Genomic DNA, 27,007 nt, shown 5'->3' with positions numbered 1-27,007 from the left:
CATTGACCTCATCTTTTTTTTTTTTATTTTTTAAATTTTTACCTTAAGACATTGGCTCCAGAAATAGTTTGTTGTTTTTTCCTTTAAATCAGTACAGTTTCCTTTACCTTGGGTTGTGGTGCAGTTCTAAACCATGTTTAAAATACATACAAGGGGACTTCCCTGGTGGCTCAGTGGTTAAGAATCTGCCTGCCAATGCAGGGGACACGGGTTCGAGCCCTGGTCTGGGAAGATCCCACATGCCGCGGAGCAACTAAGCCCATGTGCCACAACTATTGAACCTGTGCTCTAGAGCCCACGAGCCACTACTACTGAGCCCAAGTGCCACAACTACTGAAGCCTGCACTCCTGGAGCCTGTGCTCCGCAACAAGAGAAGTCACTGCAGTGAGAAGCCCACGTGCCTCAAGGAAGAGTAGCCCCTGCTCACTGCAACTAGAGAAAACCCACGTAGCAAGGAAGACCTAACACAGCCAAAAATAAACAAATAAAATAAATAAATTAAAAAAAATACGTACAAGGGCATAGAGCCTAATAGAGTTTAAAAGATGTGAAGAATCTGGGGCAGAAGTTACCGTTTCTAATAAGTTTAAGTTCCCTCTGATTTGCTTTGTGGGAAGTGTATTAATTAAGGACATTTTCCAATGCATTTCCATCCAAGTAAATATGATATTTTTCGTAGCTGCCTTTTAAAAACATAGATGTATTCCTGACATTATTTATCTTTTTTTAGTAAGTGAAATAGCTTAAAATGAATGGTGAGTAATTTCTTTGACAGTAATATGGTAGATGAGATGTGCAGAGAATTCCCTCTGTTCAGAACATTTTAAAATGAAGCTGGGGAAAGGAAAAATATATGTAAAATACTGGAGCCCATGTGAGAAAAACAACTGAAGGCCTTGAAAGGACTAGAAAGCATGATTCCACAATGTAGAGTAAGCACTGATGGTGGTGTTTGTGCTGAGGGTTTTCTATGGGTTTAGAGCAAAAGGGAGGAGGGACAAGAGAAAAAAATAGTGTCCAAGCAGAGTGGGAAGTCATATTAGAAACTGCCCTATATAAAACTGGGATCCCAGAAAGGTGACTTCTCAGTGCATGAGTATTAGAAAAAATTCCCTGCATACAGAGACTTGCATATTAATGCCTTGGATCTGAATGGAGAAGGGGAAAAAGTCTCCCAAGAAACTGCCTAAACAGAAGCTTGCCCTCACATGTGTTTGCAGCCAGGATTTTGCACTACCTGTGAGGCCTGAAAATCTCTCAGCTGCTAACTTTGTCGTTAGTAGTCCTAGTTGGTTGTGATTCCCAGAGTCTGGGAGAATCAAATTTAAATCTCTGTGGACAGACCTCAAAAATTTTTATGGATAAAGTTGCAAGAAATGTGAGCTTGCACAAGAAGACAAGCAACTATGAATGGGTCAGGTGTAGCAGATTGTATTTTCCAAAGATGGCTGCCGCAGTATTTCCCGACCCATGTGCCCTTCTAGAACCTTGCTATTCTGCTATCAAGAAGTAGAGTCTGGGGCTTCCCTGGTGGCTCAGTGGTTGAGAGTCTGCCTGCCGATGCAGGGGACATGGGTTCATGACCCGCTCCAGGAAGATCCCACATGCCGCAGAGCAGCTAGGCCCGTGAGCCAAGGCCACTGAGCCTGCGCGTCCGGAGCCTGTGCTCCGCAACGGGAGAGGCCACAACAGTGAGAGGCCTGCGTACCGCAGGGAAAAAAAAAAAAAAAGTATCACACTGATTGAAATGTCTCATTCCACTGAACCTAGCCAGGCCTTTCTGACTGCTTTGACCAAAAGTCAGTCAACAAAATATACAACGGAAGTGATATTATGTGAATTCTGAGGCTAAGTCATAGAAATGCCACACACCTTCCTTTCTCTCTTGGGATGCTCATTCTTGGAACCCATCACCATGCTGTGAAAAAGCCCATGCAGTCCATGGAGAGACCCATGTAGAGATGAACTGAGGCCTAAGCTGCCAGCTGCCAGCCAATGCTAATTTACCAGCCTTGTGAGAAGCCTCTGGAAACTGGATCCTCCAACTTCCTGTCAAGCAGACCTAGGTAGTGCCACATGGAACAGAAACAAGCTGTCCTTTCTGAGCCCTGGGCAGATTGCAAATTTATGAGCAAAATAAGTGATTGTTGTTGTTTGAATGCACAAAGTTCTGGAGAGGTTTGTTATACAGTGTTAGATAACTAAAACATCAGTGGTAATCCTTAGTCTTGTAAAAACTATAGATGTTTAAAGAAATAAAAGAGGGGATTAAAATTACGGTATGGTGAAGAGACTCAAAATTGTTGAGGAAGGTGTGAAAGAAGAACTCAGTCTCAGCAGAACTTCTAGAAATAAAAAACAGATGACAGGGGCTTCCCTGGTGGCGCAGTGATTAAGAATCTGCCTGCCAATGCAGGGGACATGGGTTCAGTCCCTGGTCCGGGAAGATCCCACATGCTGTGGAACAGCGAAGCCCATGTGCCACAACTACTGAGCCTGCGCTCTAGAGCCTGCGAGCCACAACTATTGAGCCTACGTGCCACAACTACTGAAGCCCGCATGCCTATTGCCCGTGCTCCGCAACAAGAGAAGCCATCGCAATGAGAAGCCTGTGCACTGCAGCAAAGAGCAGCCTCCGCTCTCTGCAACTAGAGAAAGCCCACGTGCAGCAACAAAGACCCAACGCAGCCAAAAATAAATAAATAAATTTAAAGAAAAAAAAAGACAAAACACAATGGAAAGATGATATAGATTGGATAGAATTCAAGAGTGAAGTGGAAGATAGATCTGAAGAAAATTTCTGAAATTTAGTACAGAGAAAGAAGAGATGGGACATATGAGGTTTAGTGGCACGGAGAATAAGATACCACATATGTCTGATTTAGCAGTTATCAAACTTTTTGATATTAGGACTTCTTACGCTCTTAAAAATTATTGAGAACCCAAAATTGCTTTCTTTCCCCACAAATCGGATTTTTTCTCTGAATCTTAAACATATTCTTGGATTGGTGGCTCATTTCCACCAGCCCGTTCAACTTTAGCATTTGTCTCATCCCCAGTGGCTTTTCCAGAACTACCACCTTCACCATGAAGCTCAAACTTAGTCCCAGTTCATACTTAGACTTCTTCAGCCTTTTTACTTTTCTCACAAAGACATCATGGAGTGGATAAATAGATTGGCAAGCCTTTTCTGTCTTTTCCAATGCTGTCTGGAATCAATTTATTGACCACTTTTTCCAAGTCATTTGTCTGCACCTCTCAGGTCATGATTACTACCATCGTCTTCCAAGTTTGGTGGACCTGTTGATGCTCAGTGTAAGAGGTCTTCTGCATCAGAGCGTTGTGTTTTTAAATAAAACCAACACAGAATAGACGAAGCAAGTAACCATTGGTAGTGTTGACATCAACATGAGCTTCAATCATGGTCTGCCATTTTGACCACGGAGCACATTTTGTCATGGCTAAGATCCATTCCATGGAAGTTAGTCAGGCAGTTTTTGCCTTGAACATCCTCAGTAATTAGCTTGACTTTTCAAAACGCGACTTCAGCCTTCTGCAGATCAGCAAAGCTCACTTCAAAAATACTACCCTTGGGCTTCCCTGGTGGCGCAGTGGTTGAGAGTCCACCTTCTGATGCAGGGGATGCGGGTTCGTGCCCCGGTCCGGGAGGATCCCACATGCCACGGAGCGGCTGGGCCCGTGAGCCATGGCTGCTGGGCCTGCACGTCCGGAGCCTGTGCTCCGCAACGGGAGAGACCACAACAGTGAGAGGCCCGTGTACCGCAAAAATAAATAAATAAATAAATAAAATACTACCCTTGAAGCCATCAAATGTGATTTTCATTCCTTGAGTTCTTGTAACTAGTGGTTTTCCAATATTTCTTATAGTGAGCATACTGGTGCTTTTATGTCATACCAATTTTTCTTAGGAAATGCATCAACCACTTTCTTCTTGACTCCCATTTTGCTGCCTTTTGTAAGACGCTTGTTCTTTTTTTTTTTTACAGTAGGAAAAAATCACTTATAATATGCTTTTATCACCTTCAAATAGTCTAGTTAATTTGCGCTAGACTAAAAGTGAGGCCTCCTAGAAGGGCGCTTGTTCTTGGCGACCGCCATGGTGCTGCTCATAGAGCCAAAAGGGCCAAGTTGCTTTTTCGTATGTGGGTTACACTTATAATTTGGAGACGTTTCTGCATATCTGTTATAGTTCAATAAAAAATTTACTTAAAAAAAAGACACCATAAAGAGAGTGAAAAAATAAGCCACAACTTGAGTGAAGATGTACTGACAAAGTTCATCTAGAATATAAAAGAACTGTTCAAATTAAAAAAAAAGAAATTAGGAAAGTCGTGAACAAGTTTATTTCACAGAGGCAGAAATAAATGGTCTGTGAACATATGAAAAGATCCTCAACCTTTTCAGTAATCAAGGAAATGCAAATTAAAACAGTGAGGAACTCTTTGCTCCCCACCACTCACCAGACTGGGAAAAATGAGAAATAACAGTTGTTGGTGATGATATGGAACAGTGGGAACAGTCCCACTGTTGGATATGACCATTTTGGAAAACAATTTGGCTTTACTTATTGGTTCCTAAATATATACCCTAGTGAAACTTTTGTATTCATGGCCCTGGAGACAAGTATAAGAATATTTAAAATACTGTTCATAATAGCTAAAAATGCAAACAACCTAAATGTCCAGCAACTGTAAAGCAATAATAAAGATGGTATATTTGTAAAAGGATGACTATTTAGCATAAATATTGTGAATTAGGTACCACTGCATGCATCTTCATGGAGGAATATTACAAATACATTATAAGGATCAAAAAAGGCAGTTAATTTTTAAAAAAAGGCAGTTAACAATGATCAGTCTGATTCTCTTGATATAAAATTTAAAAACCGGCAAATCTAAATAATATGTTGTTTGGTGATACATATAGGGTAAAATTGTAAAGAAAAGCAAAGGAATGATAATATAAATTTTAGGATAGTGATTGTCTTGGGATAGGGACTAGAATAGAAAAGCACATAAGGAACTGTGGTTTGTATGTGACGTATTTCACAATAAAAATTTCTATGAGCATATTGTTAAAAAGAACCCCAGAGTGATTCTTTTTCTAAGGAAAGATTTGGTAATGCAAAATACTAGTTCTTAATTAATCTTTTGGTACGTGTTCTTACATATAAAATCCTCCGGTAAATATATTTTGAATTTATTTTTCACGGTTTCTTCATGTCAACCTTGCTAAGTAGGGAGCATGACTAGGGAAAAGATGAAACAAGGAGGATTTATCCACAAGTTCAAGTTCAGGGGTTGTAGCCTTAGAATGAGAAATTAGACCTCTTATCCTACCTGTCTTAAAGTTGACTTACTATTTTTAAAAACAAAAGACTGTTCTTAGTTTATGTTTTTGGTAAGCAGCAGAGGCACTCTTTTGCCTCTACCCCTAGCCTGAGTCTGCTGTTTTTAAAAATCTCCATGCATTGACATCTCTTCCTTTTCTGAAGGAATGCTAAAGCCAATAATTACACACAGACCTGACCTACTTTGGAGGAACCAGAGGACAAAGAAACCCTCACTTTTCTTTATCCTTTTTTGGTTAAAAAGCAGAGATTTGGGGAGGTGAGGGCCAGAACTTCCTATATCTATCCTTCTTTGAAGAGTCTAACACAGTTTGTCCCTGTTTCATATATTAGAAGTTTTCCCGTGTGTGTTGTCTGTAGACTAATGGACTTAATGCTAATGAATCCTTTGCATATCTGCTGATCTAGAAGTGTTTGGCCCTTTCCCAAGAAAATAGGAGGAAAGAATTTATTGATTTTTTTTAAATTGTCTTATTTTATGTATTTGATTTTGTAAGCACCTCAGTCCTTTCTTTTTTAAAAGAAGTAGTTAGGATCTAACATACACACTTACGTTAATGAATGAATTAATTGGAATAAAAATTTGGAGTAGTCATCCCCTTTAGTAATTGTTGTGGTTGCCTAGTAACTGTTACTCCAGTTCTTTCTTAGTTCTATTTCTCTGTTGTTATTTTGCTAAGTTGGTAGGTTATTTTCATCTCAATTTTTAATATTTGCTTTATCAATTGACCTTTTAAAAAATAATTTTAAAAGTTCCCCCTAAATCACAAGCAGAAATCTTTTTGGTTTGGTTCATTAATAGTTGCTATTAATAATTAATAGTTGCTAAATAATTATAAACAGTTGCTCTGGGTTCTGGGTCCTAGGTCCTGTGTTGGGTGCTTGAGACTTTACAAAACCCATTGTTTTGTGTAATTAACATCAACCTTAAGAGAGTAAGGTGAATATCAACATCTAGAATATCAAGAACTAGGAGACAAGGCAGTATATGTAAGGACAGATCAGTGGAATAGGTTCAGGAGTCCAGAAGTAAAAGCCAAATGTGGCCATTCGACTTTTGACAGAGTGCCAAGACAATTAAATGGAGAAAGAATAGTTTTTTCAACAAATGATGGTGGGACAACTGGATATCCACATGCAAAAGAGTGAAGTTGGACACCTGCTTTACACCATACACAAAAATTAGCTGAAAATGGATCATAGATATAAATGTAAGAGCTAAAACTGTAAAACCCTTAGAAGAAAACATGGGAGTAAATCTTTGTGATCTGGAGTTAGGCAGTGGTTTCTTAGGTATGACACCAAAAGCACAAGGGACAAAAGAAAAAACAGATTAATTTGAACCACATCAAAATTAGAAACTTTTGTGCTGTACACAATACCATCAAAAAAGTGAAAGACAAATCACAGAATGAAGAGAAAGTATTTGCAAATCATATATCTGATAAGGGATTTGTATTGAGAATATATAAAGAACTCTTACAACTCAATAATAAAAAGACAACCTAATTAAAAAATGAACAGAGAGGGTATACAGCTGGCCGATAAACACATAAAAAGATGCTCAACATTATTAGTCATTAGGAAAATGAGAATTAAAACCACAATGAAATATCACTTCATACCCATCAGGATGGCTATAATTAAAAAAAGATGGACAATAACAAGTATTGGTGAGAAATTAGAACCTTCTCCTGCATTACTGATAGGAATGTAAAATAATGTAGCCTCTTTGTCATTTCCTAACTAGAAGAAGGATAGTGCCATTTATAGAAATTGGGAAATGAGAAATAGGGATAATGATATTGGATTTTGTACAGTTGAATTAAAGATGTCTCTGGGACATTCAGGTGTTATGGTACCCACTGCTTAAAACTTTTTAATCATAGCTTTCAGGATAAAGTCCTCCAAATCACTTTCTTTCCTAGGGCCTATGAGGCCCTCCTGAGTCTGGTCTTCCTTCTCTACTCTGTTCTAAGCACACTCGTTTTCTTTCAGTCTTTGTTTGCCATGCTACCTCTATTTTGGGACCTTTGAACATTCCTCCCCCCAGTTAACGCCTGTTCATCTATCAGAGCTCAGTTAAGTATCCCTTCCTCATGGGAGTCACTGCCGACTCCCCAGTCCAGGTAGGAGCAGCACACATTTTTATTTCATGGTTTCTGTGGGTCAGGAGACCCTCTGCTCAGGGTCTCATAAAGCTGTAATCAAGGTGTTGGGTGGGTTGCATTCTTATCTGGAGGCCCCAGTGGGGAAGAACCCACTCCAAAGACCATTCAGGCTACTGGTAGAGTTTATTTTTTTGTGGCTTTATGACTGACTTTTTGCTGGCTGTTGGCTGGAGGCTGCCCGCAGGTTCTAGAGAGGTGGCCTACAGTTCTTTGAGACCATTTACAGTTCCTTTTCTTGGGAGCTTCTCAAACATGGCCACTTGCTTCATCAGGACTTCCAGCTTGATGGAGGGGAGAGAAGAGATTACACAAAATCGTGAATGAATGTATGGTGTGTGCAATCACTGGAGGTTAGTCACCTTAGGGTCTGTCTGCTACATCTTATGACTTCTGTAGAGAATATTTAATTTTGAGTAGGTCTGCACCCAGTGAGTCTTTTTTGTTTGTTTGTTTTCCCGGTATGCGGGCCTCTCACTGTTGTGGCCTCTCCCGTTGCGGAGCACAGGCTCTGGACGTGCAGGCTCCAGATGTGCAGGCTCAGCGGCCATGGCTCACGGGCCTAGCCGCTCCGCGGCATCTGGGATCTTCCCAGACTGGGTCACAAACCCGTGTCCCCTGCGTCGGCAGGTGGACTCTCAACCACTGCACCACCAGGGAAGCCCCAGTGAGTCTGTTTTGATGAAAGCTAGTCACAGAGTACATCCCAAATATCAGCTTAACCTGGTGGAGCTGGTTGTAGTGAAAAGAACAAACCTTGTAATAATTGGCATTATGTTAAATGAAGGAAGGTAGAGGTGTTCGTGAGCATACCAGCAGAAGATGAAGAAAGAAGTTGGAGGAGAGGTGAAGTACTGTGATGTATTTTCCCGGTTTCAAAATTTTGCTGACTTCTGATTCTGTTATTCATTCCTTTGTTAGTCAGTTTACTATGTTTATATTTAAGAACTCCTTATCATAAAATCTAGTTTTGAGAGGCAGCAAAACATAGTGTGTAGTTAAGGGTTCAGGTTCTAGAGCTCAGCTGCTTGGGTTCAAATTCTGCCTCTGCTATTTAGTACCGTATAGCCTGGGCAAATTACTTGGTTGGTTTGTGCGTCAGTTTTAAATGGGAATGAGAGTAGTACCTACTTCACAGGGTTGTTGTGAAGACTGAGTTAATGCCTATAATTATTGTTATTTTTTTCAAGTGTGATAACTGTTCCATAGTTATGTTTTAAGAGAGTGAATCCTTTTAGAGGTACATACTGAAATATTTACAAATGAAATGATATGGCAGTTGGGATTTTGGAGGAAATTGGTAGAGGTATAGATGAAACAAGATTGACCATGAGTTAATAATTGTTGAAGCTGATTGATGATTTAATTGTATTACTGTCTACTTTTATATATATTTGAATTTTTTTATAATAAAAAGTAAAAAGTAACTGCCTTGGCACATATTAAGTGCTTAATAAATTTAAAGCTATTTTTATTATGTTTAATATGTTGGGATTAACTTGTCTAAAACACAAAGAAAAAATATAAAACAAACTTGACACTTCAATTTTCTCATTTGTAAGATTCTTTTTATAGATGGAAACTATCAAATTTCGATAAGATTCTTAGACTTGGATATTTGGTTTCTATATTGACATCTTCCTAATTTGGTTATAATTTATGGCTTAATTAGTTTGATTTAATTGTGGCCTGCATCACATTCCATTTAATTTAGACTACCACTGTTTGTTCTGTAAGTGGAATGGAAATTAATAATATTATTGATTATCAGTGTTCTTAGTCTTAGTGGTAGGAGATATTGATTTTACCAATAGAGAAAATATTAGCAGCAAAAATGCCAAGGCTTTCGAGGTAGACAGTGGTGTTATGCTTCAACATATTTAATTACTGTTTAAGTAAGAAAGGTAATACTTAATAGCTTACTCACTGAGGTTATCTCAAATGTGTTAAATACATCTTTCTGCTTAAATATCATCCTATATTATATAGCACTATAAAACTAGATGGCTTAAATATTTTAGTTGTTCAAGATTGAGAACTGTTTAGTGATTCTGATTCATTTTATGTGAATGAACCTTGGAACTTAAAAAAATAAAATAAAAATGTAAAAGAAGCAACACTGAAGTCTCTCAGTTCTGCTTAGGAATTGGCATGGTGAGACCTTGTCTTGATAACTCTGCTTGCAAGTCACTTACAGTCACACCTTTTATTTAGTAGATAAGGACCTTGAGGACTATAGAGGTAAGGTGATATGCCCAAGGTCACAAATGTTTCTAGATCTCAACTCTTACTCCAGTTCTCTTTTTGCTGTCCCAGTGATTTCTGAATTGTTCTCCAGAGCCCTAGGGTTCTGAAAAGTTTTGTCTGTCTCTGAACCTCTTACCCAGAGTTAACCAGAGTAGGTGCTTCTCCCACTACTCATCTTACGTATTAGAGCTTCTATGAGATTTTGTTCAGAGGGAAAAAGATTCTGCTACTGTATGTGTTAGTTTTTATGTCTTTCCTACCAGAACTCTTTATTCTGTGCCATCTTCTACTCAGAAAAGTACATTTGATTTATTGGAATTTTCTTTGACTTTGTTTCAAAGAATGCCAGTATGATCTCTAAAGAAATCTGTGACCCAGAGATCTCAGGAAAATTCAAAAGGACCTTTAAATAGGGAGGGATAGGGCTTCCCTGGTGGCATAGTGGTTAAGAATCTGCCTGCCAATGAAGGAGACATGGGTTCGATCCCTGGCCCAGGAAGATCCCACATGCCGTGGAGCAACTAAGCCCATGGGCCACAACTACTGAGCCTGCGCTCTAGAGCCCGTGAGCCACAGTTACTGAGCCCATGTGCCACAGCTACTGAAGCCTGCGTGCATAGAGCCTGTGCTCCACAACAAGAGAAGCCACTGCAGTGAGAAGCCCGTGCAACACAATGAGGAGTAGCCCCCGCTCACTGCAACTAGAGAAAGCCTGCGCAGCAAAGACCCAATGCAGCCAAAAATAAAATAAATAAAAATAAAATAAAATAGTTAAAAAAATAGGGAGGGATAATTACTTTTAGAGTGAAGTTATTATCAATTAACATTTTATTTTCTTTTCCCCCGCTCTCTATTCTCCCTTCATTTCTCATCTCATAAATCTCGTTCCTTGTGATTTTTTTGGATGATGTTTCTCATGGTCTGTTACTTTTCTAAAAAGATATTTATGCAAATATGTCTGTCTTAAATGAAACTATTTCTGATGTCTGGAGATTCTTTTGGGTCTCTTTGGCAGTGAATTAGGAGTCATATCCATTTGCTTAAAAACAATATTGTCATAAGATCAAAGAGGGCCCAGTAGACAGTGTAATAAATAGGTTAGTTTTTGCTTAAATTCTGGATGCTTTTAATGATTTTTTAAAAAACCCTCACTGTTATTAACTATACTTAATAGTTTAGTGGATTAATACATAATTATGGTAGCTTATTTAAAAGTAAAATCCTTGCTGGTACTTCTAGTAGCTTTTTAGAATTCTAGACTTGTACTGTAATGTCAATTTAGGACTATTATAGAAAGTCGGAATTTAGGATGCATGTAATCCTTTTACAGGAAAGGACTAACGATCTTATTAAATGTTAACTGTGATATGAAGTACATACTTCATGTAGTTGTGTTTTTACATTTAATGTGGGTACAATAATGTTAACATACATGTGATATGTATCGGGTTGGCCAAAATGTTCATTCAGTTTTAAGTAAAAATAAAAGTCATTTTCACCAAGAACTGTATTGAACAATGTATTCACTAACCAAACAAACTTTTTGGCCAATCTAATAGCAATAATCCATATAATAATGAGCTATATTTTGCTGAAACAGTTTTTCAAATTTTTTTCTATGGCAGTGTTGTTTATCAACATTCCTCCTCCTGCCTTTAAAATAAATATCAGAAATTTGAGAATTAATTAATGTTGCAGTTAGACTATCCAGGCGAGTGATTTAAGTCACTTAAACTTCACTGTTCAGCACATGAGACACAGACATTCATTATGGAAATAAAATCTGTTTGGTTTGAAAATGTGATGACTACTTAATAAAAGGAACTCATTGAAGTCGGAATAAATGCAAAAAGCCACCACACAAAAATATTCCCATTTTGGTGGAATCCCAAGGGGGCATTTCCTGCCAGCACTTATGGTTTGCAGCTGGGATTAGGAAAGCCCCTCAGAAGGTACTTGGTGCAGTGTTCCTGATTGGTACAGGGAAGCTGGCCCTAACCCTGGGCTGCTGCAGGGAAGACAGACAGCCCAGTGTTATAACCATTCAGACTAGAAATGCCTGGCTTGACAAAGATGTACATCTTGACAATTAGCTCACAGTACTGACATCTAAGGATGCATGACAGGTAAGAGTTTCAGAAGTAGGGAGGGTAAGATGCTTATCTGATAATGGAGATTACTCCCTATTTTCCCCTAGTCTTCATTACGAAATAATTGGGAGATGCAAAGAGATGAGGAATTTAGAATGGTTTTTCAACTGTTAGTGTGTTCCCTTGGTTCAATCAACCTCCTGCTACTGCAGGCTATGTTATTAGGCTTTGGGGGCATATTAATATAATTTAAAACAATTTAAAATATGAACTGTTGCTGACTTTGTTCACTGGGAACAACACTACCATTCATTGTAAGGTTAGCAAGATACTCAGTGTAATAAATCTCCATTGGGGAAGTTTAAGAGAGTTATGCCGTGCCAGTTGAGTTTAGCTCTCTTTCCAGCTGGTGATTTAAAAAGCTTTGAGTGTTCTAGGTGCCACATCTAAATGTGCCTATCGGTACACAGACTCCTTGACAAATGCTGTTCTTGGGAAGAGCACAATCTTTCTGTGAGTCTGTGTTATTTTTACCTACGAGCTGGCACTCCAGGAAGGAGTAGCATGTACTTCATTAAGAAAATTCATCTTGAAATCCATTCAGCTTTCTGCTTCCTTCTGACCTCACAATCCAGGCCATTGCCAAGTTCTTTACTCACATGTCCAGTCTTTCTTCTCTGGCACGAAAATTTCATCCTTTCATAGCTTAATTTCCTACCATAACTTTAAATTTCTTCTTGGACTAACTGCTGTTCTCTGTTTTTCTTTTATTTCAAAACATTTCTGTAACAATTAGTATTGTTTCATTATACCATTTGCTTTGGTAGCCACTTTCAACTATTAGGACTTCCTTGTTAAACCATTTAGCTCTTACCCTTTTCCTCCCCATTTCTCTATGCTTTTCTGCCCAATCCCTCCTCTCTTCTCAAAGCTCCTGTTTGTCCTCCAATCTTCTTTGGGCCTCTCCCTCTTTCCTGCCCTTCCTTTAAATTCTTCCTTTAAAAAAGGCTTCAGGGCATCCTTTTAAATAGCTCCCTTAGAATTAAGCCGTCAGTCTCCATCTAAATCCCCCTCTTAGACTTCTGAGATTTGGTCAGTCCAAAATAAACACCTGAAAATGGAATGGGGATTGATATTTTGTAAGTAATTCTAACCTTACCTTCGTGTTTTTTATCAACTCCATCCTCTTCTCCTATCCCCCCCCCCATCCCTTTTTAAATATCTTTTTGTTCAGTTCATTTAAGTGGTAAACCTACAGGCCAGGAGTTGATTTAATGTTCTGTAAAGCATACAAAGTATTGGTGGCACCATGTAAATGTTAAGATAACAACAACAATAATGTCAGTTAGACTGAGGGAGTTGACCATTGTGTTAGAGACACTCCTAGGACTTCTGTTTTCTGAGACGGTAAATGTTAACCAGATGGGAATTACTGGAACTGAGAAGTTATTTTCTTTTTTGCCTTAAAAATGTCCCTTCTATGCCTTGAATTCCAAGTCGTCACCAGAAAATTTTCATTTATTAATTAGGCGCGATATACCGTGTTCCACCTTAGAAATACTTCCAAGAATAATGCATGTTTCATGGTATATTTTGTCACTGCAGGTAAGCTCTCAATTCTCTATGCCCCAGACATTGTGCATGCATGAACTATTTTATTTTCCCTGTTCAGTACAGCCCAAACAGAAGAATAGGAAAATAAAAATCACCTAAAGACCTGCTAGATATTTTAAACAATAGTTGAATCTTGTTTTTTCTTTTTCTTTTATTTAAAACTATAGTTGACTCTTGAACAACACGGGGATTAATCCACATAAAACTTACAGTTGGCCCTCCACATCCCTGATTCCTCCACATCTGTGGAGTCAACCAGCCATGGACTGTGTAGTACTGTAGTGTTTACTATCAAGAAAAATCCGTGTATAAGTGGGCCCTAGCAGTTCAAACCCACATTGTTCAGGGTCAACTGTATTTCCTTTGGGGTTCATTGAGAGCTGATTGACCATTATTGCTGGTGGTCATGTTGAACCCTCCTGTCTGAAGTTGGTTAGAATCCTAACATCTCAGTCATTCCTTAGGCTTGACAGCTGCATATTTTCCCAAAAACAGTTATGATGGTAGGTAAAATGGATGGAGTAATGGGTTCTCTCCAAATGTATGTCTTTGCCCCTTAGTACTTGATCTGAATATTTGTTGCAAACTAAAATACCAACTCCTTGATTGGTTCCAGCGCAAAGGTCAGGATCTTCCCAAGAGTATGACCAGCCTACATCCTGACCGTGGTACATATGGTACATCTTTAATCATGGCCATTTAGTGCTTGGCAGGTTTAACCTTATAGTCTAGCTTGTGTAGTTTGTGGTGGTTTAGGGTTGCTTTAAACCTGTTTCCTGATGACAATTCTATTTTCTAGTAAGTTTAAAAGGAAAAAGCTTTTCATCAAGGCTGATTGCAAAGACATTTAAATTCCTTTTCTAGAAGCCATCTCAACTGAGAATGAATTAATTCTTATAGAAGGAATTAAGTCCCGCAGGAAAAAAAATTTGAGTGAAGATTTTCTCAGTTTTCCCAAAGGTGGTACTGAAACCGTGCAACTCAGATTGGGACTTGAACCCACGGTCTTTTAATTGAGATCACACACCTGGTCTCAGGACTTAATGAAGCTCAGGTTCTTGATGTCTCGTCACAGAAAGAGTTCAGTGAGAGACAAAGTGATTGGTAAGAAGTGGATTTATTTAGAGCGAAACACTCCACAGACAGAATGTGGGCCATCTCAGAAGGTGAGAGGCCCCGAAATATGACATGATTAGTTTTTATGGGCTGGGTAATTTCATAGCCTAATGAGTGGGAGAATTATTCCAATTATTTTGAAGAAGAGGTGGGGATTTCCAGGAATTGGGCCACCAATCACTTTTTGACCTTTTATGGTTAGCCTCAGAGCTGTCATGGCTTTGGTGGGTGTGTCATTTAGCATATGCTAATGTATTACAATGAGCATATAATGAGGCTCAAGGTCCAGTGGAAGTCACATCTTCCGCCATCTTGGACTTAGTTGGTTCTAACCAATTTTTGTCATGTCCTATGGCTATGTCATTCTTTTAAAGGTTGTGTTCTGCCTCCTTCCCTCCTGTTTCAGTACCATTCTAGATACCTAGGCAAGAAGTTAATTCATTACATACAGTGATGCCTTGTTGTTCTCAATGTTTGATCCAGGGACCCCAGAGTCTCCAAAACTCTTTCAGTGAGTCCCTAGGTCAAAACTGTTTTTATAAATATTCAAACATTATTTTCATTTTTCACTCATTCTCTCATAATTATACAGTGGAGATTTCAAAAGACCACCTGATATTTGATGATATGATTACTCTGATGGCTGATGAAATGTGTGCATGTGTTTTCTTCTGCTTTAAAATTTTCTGTTTTAATTTCTGATTGTAATTTTAATCTAATTTCTAAGTAAATATTGATAGATATTACCCATATAAACAAAACTTCTTTGAAGGTTCTCAGTAATTTTTTTTTTCTTTTTAAAATTAATTTATTTATTCTTGCTGTGTTGGGTCTTCGCTTCTGCGCGAGGGCTTTCTCTAGCTGTGGCAAGTGGGGACCACTCTTCATCGCGGTGCGCGGGCCTCTCACTGTCGTGGCCTCTCTTGTTGCGGAGCACAAGCTCCAGACGCGCAGGCTCAGTAGTTGTGGCTCACGGGCCTAGTTGCTCCGCGGCATGTGGGATCCTCCCAGACCAGGGCTCGAACCCGTGTCCCCTGCATTGGCAGGCAGATTCTCAACCACTGCACCACCAGGGAAGCCCGGTTCTCAGTAATTTTTAAGAGAAGGAATCCCAAGACCAAAAAGTTTGAGAACTGCTGAAAAACTGACTGTAAAACTTAATTCTCGGGCTTCCCTGGTGGCGCAGTGGTTGAGAGTCCGCCTGCCGATGCAGGGGACACGGGTTCATGCCCCAGTCCGTGAAGATCCCACATGCCGCGGAGCGGCTGGGCCTGTGAGCCATGGCCACTGAGCCTGCGTGTCCGGAGCCTGTGCTCCGCAACGGGAGAGGCCACAACAGTGAGAGGCCCGCATACCGCAAAAAAAAAAACAAAAAAAACAAAAAAACTTAATTCTCTCACAGAATCCCTGTTGAGAGTAGCTGCTAGTGAGCTGCTCAAGGGCACTGCCTTAAGCCAGTCAGTTGCTCAGTAAACAGTTTTTAATGGAATTAAATTGAGTTCTTGGAATGCAACTTTTGCGACCTTATTTAAAATTCTCCCCGAGGCAGTGTTGAGCATTGAGTGCCTTGTAGTCTGCCAAGTTTCTTTGAGATGGGTGGCTGGCAATTCTCAGTATTGGGTCAAGTATTTCAGAAGTCATTTTCATGGAATACCTGCTTTAATTGGTAGCTTATTGGTATCATCTAGACCAGTGCTGTCCAATAAAACGAGGGCCACGTATACAATTTTTACTTTTTTTTTTTTTTTTGTGGTACGCGGGCCTCTCACTGTTGTGGCCTCTCCCGTTGCAGAGCACAGGCTCTGGATGCACAGGCTCAGCGGCCATGGCTCACGGGCCTAGCCGCTCCGCGGCATGTGGGATCTTCCGGCATGTGGGATCTTCCCAGACGGGGGCACGAACCTGTGTCCCCTGCATCGGCAGGCGGACTCTCAACCACTGCGCCACCAGGGAAGCCCAATTTTTGCTTTTTGAGTAGTCATATTTCAAAAAGTAAAAACAGGTGAAATTAGTTAGGTTCCCCCCCACCCCGCTTTATTGAAGTGTAATTAACAAATAGAATTGTAAGATACTTAAAGTGTTCAATGTGATGTTTTGATATGTATGCACTGTGAAAGGATTTACCCCTTGAGTTAATTAATATATCTATCACCTGACATATTTATCTTTTTTTTCTATATGGTGAGAATATTTAAGATCTACTCTCAACAAATTTCAATGATACAGCACAGTGTTATCAACTGTAGTCACCATTTTTTACGTTAGATCCTCAGACCTTATTCATTTTATAACTGAAAGTTTGTACCCATTTTCCAATCTCTCCCTATTCTCCCCACCTCTCAGCCCCTGGCAACCACTTTTCTACTTTCTGTTTCTATGAGTTTGGCTCTTTCTTTCTTTTGTTCATTCGTTCATTTGTTCGTTCGTTCTTTTGTTTGTTCTTTGTTTTTTAGATTTTACATGTAGGTGATACTATGCGGTAATGTGATATTTGTCTTTGACTTATCTCGCTTAGCATAATGTCCTCCAAGTTCATCCACTGGTTGCAAATGACAGGATTTCCTTCTTTTTTAAGGCTCAATAATATTCAGTAGTATACGTATACTACATTTTTTTATCCATTCATCTGTGATGGACACTTAGGTCATTTCCATACCTTGGCTATTGAATGAACATCAGAGTACAGATAATCTTTTTGAGATAATGATTTCATTTCCTTTCATTTCCCACCCAGAAGTGAGATTGCTGGATCATATGGTAGTTTTATTGTTTAATTTCTTGAGGAAACTCCATACTGTTTTCATAGTGGCTGTACCAGTTTACATTCCCACCACCAGTGTAAAAGGGTTCCCCTTTCTCCATTTCCTTGCCAGCATTTATCTTTTGTGTTTTTGTTTTTGCGGTATGCGGGCCTCTCACTGTTGTGGCCTCTCCTGTTGCGGAGCAAAGGCTCCGGATGCGCAGGCTCAGTGGCCATGGCCCACAGGCCTAGCCGCTCCACCTCATGTGGGATCTTCCCAGACCGGGGTACGAACCCATGTCGCCTGCATCGACAGGCAGACTCTCAACCACTGCGCCACCAGGGAAGCCCTCTTTTGTGTTTTTGATAGTAGACATCCTAACAGGCAGGAGGTGGTATCTCATTGTGGTTTTGATTTGCATTTCCCTGGTGACTAGTGATGTTGAGTACCATTTCATGTACCTGTTGGCCATTTGTATGTCCTCCTTGGAAAAATGTCTGTTTAGGTCCTTTGCCCATTTTTGAATTGGTTTTTTTTTTAAACTGAGTTGTATGAATTCCTTCTATATTTTGGATACTAACCCCTTATCAGATAAGTGATTTGTAAATATTTTTCCCATTCCATAGGGTTGCCTTTTCATTGAAATTAGTTTTAATAATATATTTTATTTACCTAGTATATCCAGAATGTTATTTCTACATGTAATCAATGTACAAATTATCAGTGAGATAGTTTATATTCCCTTTGTAATATTAAGTCTTTGAAATCTGGTGTATATTTTAAGTGCACATTTCAAGTGCTCAGTAATCACGTGTGGCTGGTGCCTACTATATTAGACAGCACACTGTGTGTGATCTGACACAGTGATGAGGAGTAGAAATGCTAGTGGTCACGGGTCATATGGTTCAAGACTTACTAGGAGGTCAAGCAGTTGATAGGACTTGTTAATGATTCTGCTGTTGTTTCTTATAAAATTCTCTTCCTTCTTTTCTGCCCATGTCAATTCTGTCTCTTCTCAAGTTCTCTCTCCTTTGTGAAGTCTTTCCCTATGTCTACTTATTCTCCCCCCAAGTGAAGGTCATACTTCATCCTCTTTTCTACTTATACTGTGTACGTAGCTTTATTGATTGTATTTCCAATGTTGTATAGTTGGCTGTTTCACATATGTTTTCCTCTACTAGATTGTGAGCTCATTGAAGTGAAGGCTGTGTCTGGTTAATCTCTGAAGCTCAAGCTACACCCACCTCATTTTATCACATTCCGTCATTAGGCAGGGCTTAACTCTGAACTGAGCGGAAATTTGTCTACCTGTGCCTTTCTCCCATTAGTCCTCATTCTACATCTGAAACAGTTCCAAACAAAGTTATTGTTATGTTGGTCATTCATACATTCGAACCGTCTACCACGTATAGTTGCATACTGTCTTTATATCCTTGGGCTAAACTTTTTAGTATTGACATTTTTGCTTCCCTGTTTTTTCTTTTTCCTTTTTTTCTCAATTAGTATAAATTTTATTTTCTTCCCCCAGTGTATAGAATCATAGAATTTTAGGAATTGAAAGGGGCTAGAATTTGCCTAGTCCTGGTCCTTCATCCAACTAGTATTCATTGATTACATACTGATTGAGTAATTGAAACTGAGATATAGAGATATTCGGGGGCAACCCAATATTTTGAGAATTTCACTGAGAATAATGAAGAAGTTAAGATTTAGTAATTTTAAAAAGTCTTTCGTCGTTCATTCTGTTTTTAAATATGTGTGCTGCTGAGTATCTCAAGAATTATGAGCAAAGTAGAAAACTGTTTTATGCTGAAGCAGTGTATATACAGCACAGAAAGATCTCCAGATTTTTGTAGGGTTATCATTAAGAATTTGACTCCAAAGCCGAGATACCTGGGCTTCAATCTTGGCTCTACCACATACTAGCTATAAATTACTTAATCTTGGGTAGTTAATCTCTTTGTGTCTCAGTTTCCATATTTGTAAAATAAGGTTGATAATAATATGGAGTGTTGTAAGGTTTAAATGAGTTAGTACTTGCAAAGCACTAAGGATTATGCCTGGCATACAGTTAGTGTTCAGTATATAGTAACTGCTGCTGATGCCACCACCACCTTTACCACTACTACTACTACTGTTATTGAGTTACAGAAGCACCTGGTGAGGTGTGGGATGCACCTGTGGAATTTCTGGTCAGCCCTTACTAAGTCATCACTTACTTATGATATAAGCTTCTTGTCTTAATAAGAGGCCCTACATACAATTCTCTGCACCCAGCATGATTTGCCTAAAATGTAACCACATCTGCAGAGTAATGAAGTATTTTGTCCTGGGGTTTTACTGTAGCAGCAATTTAAGAAATGGCAGAAGACCCATTAGCTTTAGGAGTCTGTTCCTTTGCGACCAACTTGCTAGGAATCCATTTCCTGTCTTCCTCCCTCCCTCCCTCCCTCCCTCCCTCCCTTCCTCCCTTCCTTCCTTCCTTTCTTTCTTTCTTCATTGGGTCTTTGTTGCTGTGTGCAGGCTTTCTCTAGTTGCGGCGAGCGGGGGCTACTCTTCGTTGTGGTGCGTTGGCTTCTCATTGCGGTGACTTCTCTTGTTTCAGAGCACGGGCTCTCGGCGTGCGGGCTTTAGTAGTTGTGGCATGTGGGCTCAGTAGTTGTGGCTTGCAGGCTCTAGAGCGCAGGCTCAGTAGTTGTGGCGCACGGGCTTAGTTGCTATGTGGCATGTGGGATCTTCCTGGACCAGGGCTCGAACCTGTGTCCCCTGCATTGGCAGGCAGATTCTTAACCACTGTGCCACCAGGGAAGTCCATTTTCTGTCCTTTTTTTTTTTTTTTTGCGGTACGCGGGCTTCTCACCGTTGTGACCTCTCCCGTTGCAGAGCACAGGCTCCAGACACGCAGGCTCAGCAGCCATGGCTCACGGGCCCAGCCGCTCTGTGGCACGTGGGATCTTCCCGGACCGGGGCACGAACCCGTGCCCCCTGCATCGGCAGGTGGACTCTCAACCACTGTGCCACCAGGGAAGCCCTCTGTCTTTTTAAAAAGAGTAAATTTATTTTCTTCATTGGCATTCTGTAAACAAAATACTGGCAGTTTGTATTTTGTGGAATACGTTTTAAGGTGGATTTAATTTTCCTTAGTAAACTCCTTTTAATAATGCATCAGAGGGCTTCCCTGGTGGCTCAGTGGTTAAGAATCTGCCTGCCAATGCAGGGGACATGGGTTCGAGCCCTGGTCCAGGAAGATCCCATATGCCGCAGAGCAGCTAAGCCTGTGTGCCACAACTACTGAGCCCGCGTGCCTAGAGTCCATGCTCTGCAACAAGAGAAGCCACCGCAGCGAAGAGTAGGCCCCGCTCGCCACAGCTAGATAAAGCCCATGTGCAGCAAGGAAGATGCAACACAGCCAAAAATAAATAAATAAATTTATTTTAAAAAATAAACAATGCATCAGAGTAAATTTTCTTTCTCTGTTGTCAGGTTGCTATCAAGATCATAGATAAGACCCAGCTGGATGAAGAAAACTTGAAGAAGATTTTCCGAGAAGTTCAAATTATGAAGATGCTTTGCCACCCCCATATTATCAGGCTTTACCAGGTAGGATCACTAGTGGTGTAGCATATGGCAACAAAGAACCCAGAATGGTCACTTGTGTCTGTGGTTACTTTTGAAGGGAAGGTGGGTGGATGAACATCTGCAACTTTTTTTTGTTTCTATGTTCGTATATTCATCCTACTATTTATCCTACCCTATTATCCCCCAACTCAGTACTTCTGTTTCCCTTGGGTATTTACTAGTAAGGTGTAACTTACCTAAATAGGCCTTTATAATTTGTTCTTTAAAACTTGGATGCCATTCTTAGAGTTACACGAAAAGATTATTTACAAGATGATGAGAACTTACTTATTTAGGTCAGAATCTTAAACAGAATGGGAAACCCAAAAGGAACAGAATTTTGAGGGGTGAAAATAATATTAATTTTTATAATATTATTTAAATACTAATTTCTGTGATCATGTTATGAATTATGATGGCAAAGGATATTTTAAGTATGGCTTCTTGTATGAGTCACAGCCTACCTCCTTTCTATTCTAACAGGGTACTAGACTTAGTTTTCTAAGATAGCATTTGATTACTTTGATAACCAAGAGATTGATTCTGTGTAATGGAAGAGATTTCTGTTCTAGTTTTCTTATCTTCCCAAGAAGCATGCATATTTCATGCCGTCATCAAAAGTGATTCCCTAGCCTTACTGCAAAAGCAGTAAATCTAATGGGTGGAATTTTAAGCCAGATAGGAGAGGAGGACCTTGCCTTAGCAGGCTGGTAGAGGAGGTATTTTGGGAAAGGTGGAGCTTTGAGGTGCTTCTCAAATTGCAGCGTGTTGGCAGCCATGAGCTCTGCCTGTACATAGGGCCAGCCCTGCTCACTGCTTTCTACCAGATCAGCCATCACCTGGTTCTGCAGGATGTGGCCACCCCCTCAATTCATTTGCTGCTGTTAGTCTGCAGTAAATGGTTACTGGCCCAGATCCGGGATCATGTGTAAGAGTATGAAGAGTACATTGCCCAGGGCCCAAAGGGGAAGCTTTCATAGTCTGTTACTTTCATGGGAAAGAAAGCATGTCTTGATATTAGTGTATACGGTTAAGGCTACAGTGTTAGGGCTCGTCTCTGGCATCAGCTGCTCACATAATGAAATGAATTAGATCAGCAGGAGCAGGCTTGTTGAAATCCATCACACTAAATTATGTTGAACCACACCTCCACTGTACCCCAGAAGGAAACCCATGAAAGGTTCCTGGGGTTGCCTGAAGACCTGTATCTGCAAACTCAGAGGTGTGTAACCTCTGCTTCCTTCCTATCCTATCCTGACAGATTGAGTAAACTTCTTGACCTCACTTTTTTTTTTTTTTTTTTCTTGTGGTACGCGGGGCTCTCACCGCTGTGGCCTCTCCCGTCGCGGAGCACAGGCTCTGGACGCGCAGGCTCAGCGGCCGTGGCTCACGGGCCCAGCCGCTCCGCGGCACGTGGGATCCTCCCGGACCAGGGCACGACCCACGTCCCCTGCATCGGCAGGCGGACTCTCAACCACTGCGCCGCCACCAGGGAAGCCCTTGACCTCACTTTTTAAAGTAAATCATCTTTAAATAGTTGTAGAGCTTATTAGGCTGATCTTTCTCAAGAGGTTAACTTATAGGTACTAACCTTATAACTGAAATCTGCAAATTTACCTTTCTTACCCAAGATTTCATTAGCCTATAAGGTTTATATACTTTCAGCCCTGGATTTGAACATTGCCCTTTTTTAAGCTTTAATTTTGGTCTCTGGCAGCTAATATTGTTAATGGGAGATTCTGAACTGCCAAGGTGAAGAATGGCTGTTGAATTGTCAAGGCAGTTTTCAGGTCATTTGTTAAGCTTTAGTCTCTTCGGGTTTATAGAGTGAGCCAAATATAGATAACTATATAGGAAAGTTTTTGAACTCCTGAAAAGTTCTTTTTAAAAAAATCTGAAATTAAAAACAACACTGTAAATCAACTATACTTCAATAAAATTTTAAAAATTTACGGTCAATAAAAGGCCTGGTACATTATGGCATTTCTTTTCTTTTCTTTTTTTTCCTAAACAACTGCATATATTTAGGGTACTTACTTTTTGTTATATAAGTCAACATATAAAGAACTTGGAAGCAATACATGTAACAGTGGGCTAGTATCAGCAGTCTATAGAGAGTTTTTAAATTAAAGTGAAAAAAATGACAGTTATTAGATTGAAAAATTAAAAGAATGTGCATACATACAATGGAGTACTATGAAACTATTGAAAAGAAGAAATAGATCTATTATTATAAGGTAATGTATGATACGGTTATGGTATTAACGTATAGAGATGTCAAAAATAAAGTGACTAGGGAATGATTTGATAAAATAATTAACCTTGAAGCATAGGGAAAGTGTAAAACTGTATTGCCTACTATGATAACCACTAGCCGCATGTGGTTATTGTGTATTAACATGTGGCTAGAGTGAATGAGGAACTGGATTTTTACTTTCATTTAATATTAATGTAAATATAAAAATTGGAGCTGTTTACAATTTAAAAAATTTGAAATAATATTAATGATAATAAAATATATTATTAGAATTAACTTCACCGTTTTCTTTTTACTTTTTTAATGTGGCTACTAGAAAAGTTAAAATTATATATGAGACTCACAATGTTTCTATTGGACAGCACTGCTCTAAAATGTTATAGAATAAGCTATTAACAGTGTTTCCACTGAGGAATAAAATGGAGGGGGTCGGAAAGAGGAAAACCTTTGGTCTTTTGTTTATATACTGGGTATTTTAAATGTTTATAATGAACATATATACTCATATATTACTTTAATAAATATTAAATGAAAAAGGTAAAAAGGAAGAAAGAACTGACAACACACTACAACTAATTTTTTAAACAGTGGCAAAATAGAGACTAAGATAAAAATACAAGCAAGTCATTTATATTATTGAAGTGTTGAATATTTATATTATTGTTCCCAGTTTTGAATAAAAGGATGGTGGACAGGAAAGTTGTCATTTCCATTTTAAAAAAGCACAGCCATATGTGATATTTGTGCAGTTCTTAAGTGATTCCTGTTATTCTCCCTAAGTTTTGTTTTGGTTGGGTTTTGCGGGGGACATTTTTGAGCTTCAAGTGATCACTGTCGAATGTGAACTTTTTGGTTCTTGGCAGCTTCTTTGCTTCTCAGTTTTGTGGAGCTTAAAAGATTGCAGAGGCCTCCTGGGATGACAAAAGGATGCTCTCAAGTAGTAACTATTTCCTACTTTTAAGAACTTGGAGGAATACCTGTTTTCCCCCTTTCTTCTTAATAACATTTATGTCTGTCACCCTCCCAATCCCCTAATGTTTTAAGTCTCCTTTAGGCAGTAATGGTTATTAATACTTCAAATGACAAAAGAAGATTCATTAGTTTCTCTTCCTGTGATATCAGCCTGTCATTTGTATCACTGTCACTTTCCTGCCTTTGCACCAGGTTATGGAGACAGAACGGATGATTTATCTGGTGACAGAATATGCTAGTGGAGGGGAAATATTTGGTAAGTACATTTATTGCATTCTTTAAACAGCTATTGAGCACACCATGGCAAACTTAAAATAGCTGTTCGATGCCTTTGTCACTTGAGCAGCTGTCACTTGATGCTTTCCTTCAGTGCTGTCATTTTCTATCAACAAAGTAATTTTAACTATTTTTGATTCATCTCTTTAAGTCTTCACCATCTTTGTTTCCTTAGCAAAGGTGTTTTGTTTATTTCAGTAAGCTGTTGATGGTTGAGATTAAAGATCTTCACAAACAAACATTTCTCTGAACTTTTGAGGGTCTTTCCTATTGCCAGATTCTAATTGGGTTGACCAAGTGTGACAGAATGCTTACAAGTGTGGTGGGCCTCTGTTGTGTGTGAAATAGCCACTCGGAGCAAACAGTCTCACCCTAATGCATTCTTTAACATTTATTTAAATATAACATGTAACTCTATTCCTTACCAGGTGTTCACAGTTCCCTTAATGATTCTTGTAATTTAGGACGTTTTGTCTTCAGTAGCTATTCTTTTTTTCCTCTAACACTTAGGTTAACACAACATCAGAATTAAGCAGGAGGATTTGTTACCAGGAAATATGACTTTTTGAGGTGGTAAAAACTGGCCCCCCCCAGTTTTTTGTTTTTTTTTGGTAACAATGATAAATGGAGCCAAATAGAGATAATGACTAAACTTTCAAATCTAGATTGACATGTCTTTTTATTTTTAAATTTTATTTCTTTTTTGGCATGTGAATATAGAGAAAGGTTTCTTCTTATATATTTCAGGTTTGTTTAGTTTCTTTAGTTTTTTATATTTTGTTTTAGTTTAAATCTGGATGGTAAGAATTTTTTTAATTTTCAAAATATTGGCACTTAGTTATTTAAAATATATTAAAAAGCATGCTATCACTTTTAAAGTGGAATCTTCTTATTAGTGACTGTGAGATGTGACTATGAATATTTTGGTATGTTAAACTTTCCCCATAAATCTGACAATTTTGTATCTAAGAATCTTCAAAATAAATGCGAGTCTCTTTTAAAGGAGGTATCACTTCTTAATAACACTTTTGCTTGGCTTTGTATCTGTGCTTATGCATAATGGTAATCTTGGGAGCAAAGAGACCTTGTCATCTTAATGTTCATAATAATCAAAGAACCAAACACAGTGCACATCATACCTACTTTGCTCTTTAGGAAAACAGATTTCAAAAGTACAGAAAAGATAAAAGATAGATCCTTTGTGGGAATGTAGCTCAAGGCATGAGGAAACAGAGTAGTACTTCTCATGGTAGTATTATAAAAGATCTGGAGGAGGAAGAAATTGATATATCGCCTAAAGAAATCCTTGTGCCTGCACAGGGATATAACTGTCTCATGAGGTCTCGTTTTTTAAAGTATCTGTATCGGAGATGAAGGGACAGGCTGAATCAAGAACATGAGCTTTGGAGACAGTTTTGAATCAGATCGTTGCCGCTATTTGCTTTTTTACTGGAATTTTGGGACTCGGTTTCATGGTCTATAAAAGTCAGATCTGTAATATATGCCTTACAGTTGTGAAGATAAAATGAGATAGCACATATACAGCCCCAGCACTTTGCTTCCTTCACCTCCATGTTAAATGACAAATGGGTGATCAACTTCTGGCAGGATAGCATGAGGAGCTCTGCTGCCCTGCTCCCCAGTGAAACTGGTGAAAGTGATTTTAAAGACCCCTAAAATCCAGCCATTTAAAGTCTCTGGAAATGGTTCTAAGGGTGAACAGCAACTGAAGAAACATTTATTCAAGAATATCTATGAAAATTTAGTAAGAAATAAGAGTGTCTGTGGTTTTTAAGCCAGTACTGCTTCCTTCTTCCCCCTAGCCAGCTCAGCAAGGTGGAGATTACACTCAAGATTACTGTAGCCAAGAACACAGGCCTGCCCTCTGGTCCCCTCCTTTCACCTAGACTAATGGCTTTCTTCCCGGAGGAACTGGACATCAGCATTTCTTATCCTGCCCCAGCTACCTACTGCTGTTGCTAAGTCCTGGGTGAGAGCAGTTGAATAGTGGGGACTCCTTCTTCCACCCAGCCCTGACTTGTGGAGTTTGGGTGTGGCATGCTGAGAATACTGGGACCCAGATCACTCTTGCCTTGAGTTATAAGTTGGTGGGTCATCCCAAGAGAGTCAAGCTGGGAGAATTGAGATTGTGTCCCCTTTCTCTGCACTGAGCTCAGCTCCTAGAGAGGGAGTGTTACTCAAGGAAAACTTTTCCACTGTCCCCACACCTAGCTTCAGAGTCCTGGCTCAGAGATTTGCCCAGAAGGAGAAACAGACCATAACACATATAGCTCCTAATTTCTTTCCAAGGGAACTGACTTTGTTTGCAATGGAGAATGAAGAATTTCAAGCCTGAAGGCACACACAAGAACTGTGGAGGTTGTGGTTACAGGCATTTCAGAGGAGATTCGAGCAGGCTAAAGTATAGGCCAGCTAGTTTGCAGGTAAGAACCAGGGAGTAAAACATCACAAGAGCCTTCCTAAGGTCAGAAGAAAAATCAAACACTGATCTCAGAAACTGTTCCTTCAAAGGAAC

At 39.4% G+C, this 27,007-nt stretch overlaps 1 protein-coding gene and 1 pseudogene across 7 annotated transcripts in view; one reads left to right on the top strand and one right to left on the bottom strand.

Moving 5' to 3' along the window:
* Positions 1–27,007, top strand: part of SIK3 (SIK family kinase 3) — a 249,774-nt gene that overhangs the window by 118,476 nt on the left and 104,291 nt on the right. For all 7 annotated transcript variants that reach the window (XM_060103060.1, XM_060103058.1, XM_060103056.1 and 4 more), the window contains exons 2-3: positions 20,832–20,948; positions 24,388–24,451. In XM_060103060.1, coding sequence (XP_059959043.1) covers positions 20,832–20,948; positions 24,388–24,451 — 181 coding nt within the window. The remainder of the gene's footprint in view (positions 1–20,831; positions 20,949–24,387; positions 24,452–27,007) is intronic.
* LOC132493758 (small ribosomal subunit protein eS1-like) lies at positions 2,990–4,000 on the bottom strand (annotated as a pseudogene).

The sequence above is a fragment of the Mesoplodon densirostris genome, chromosome 7 (assembly GCF_025265405.1).
Source record: "Mesoplodon densirostris isolate mMesDen1 chromosome 7, mMesDen1 primary haplotype, whole genome shotgun sequence".
NCBI classification, from domain to species: Eukaryota; Metazoa; Chordata; class Mammalia; order Artiodactyla; family Ziphiidae; genus Mesoplodon; species Mesoplodon densirostris.
This window is presented reverse-complemented; position numbering and strand designations above follow the sequence as displayed.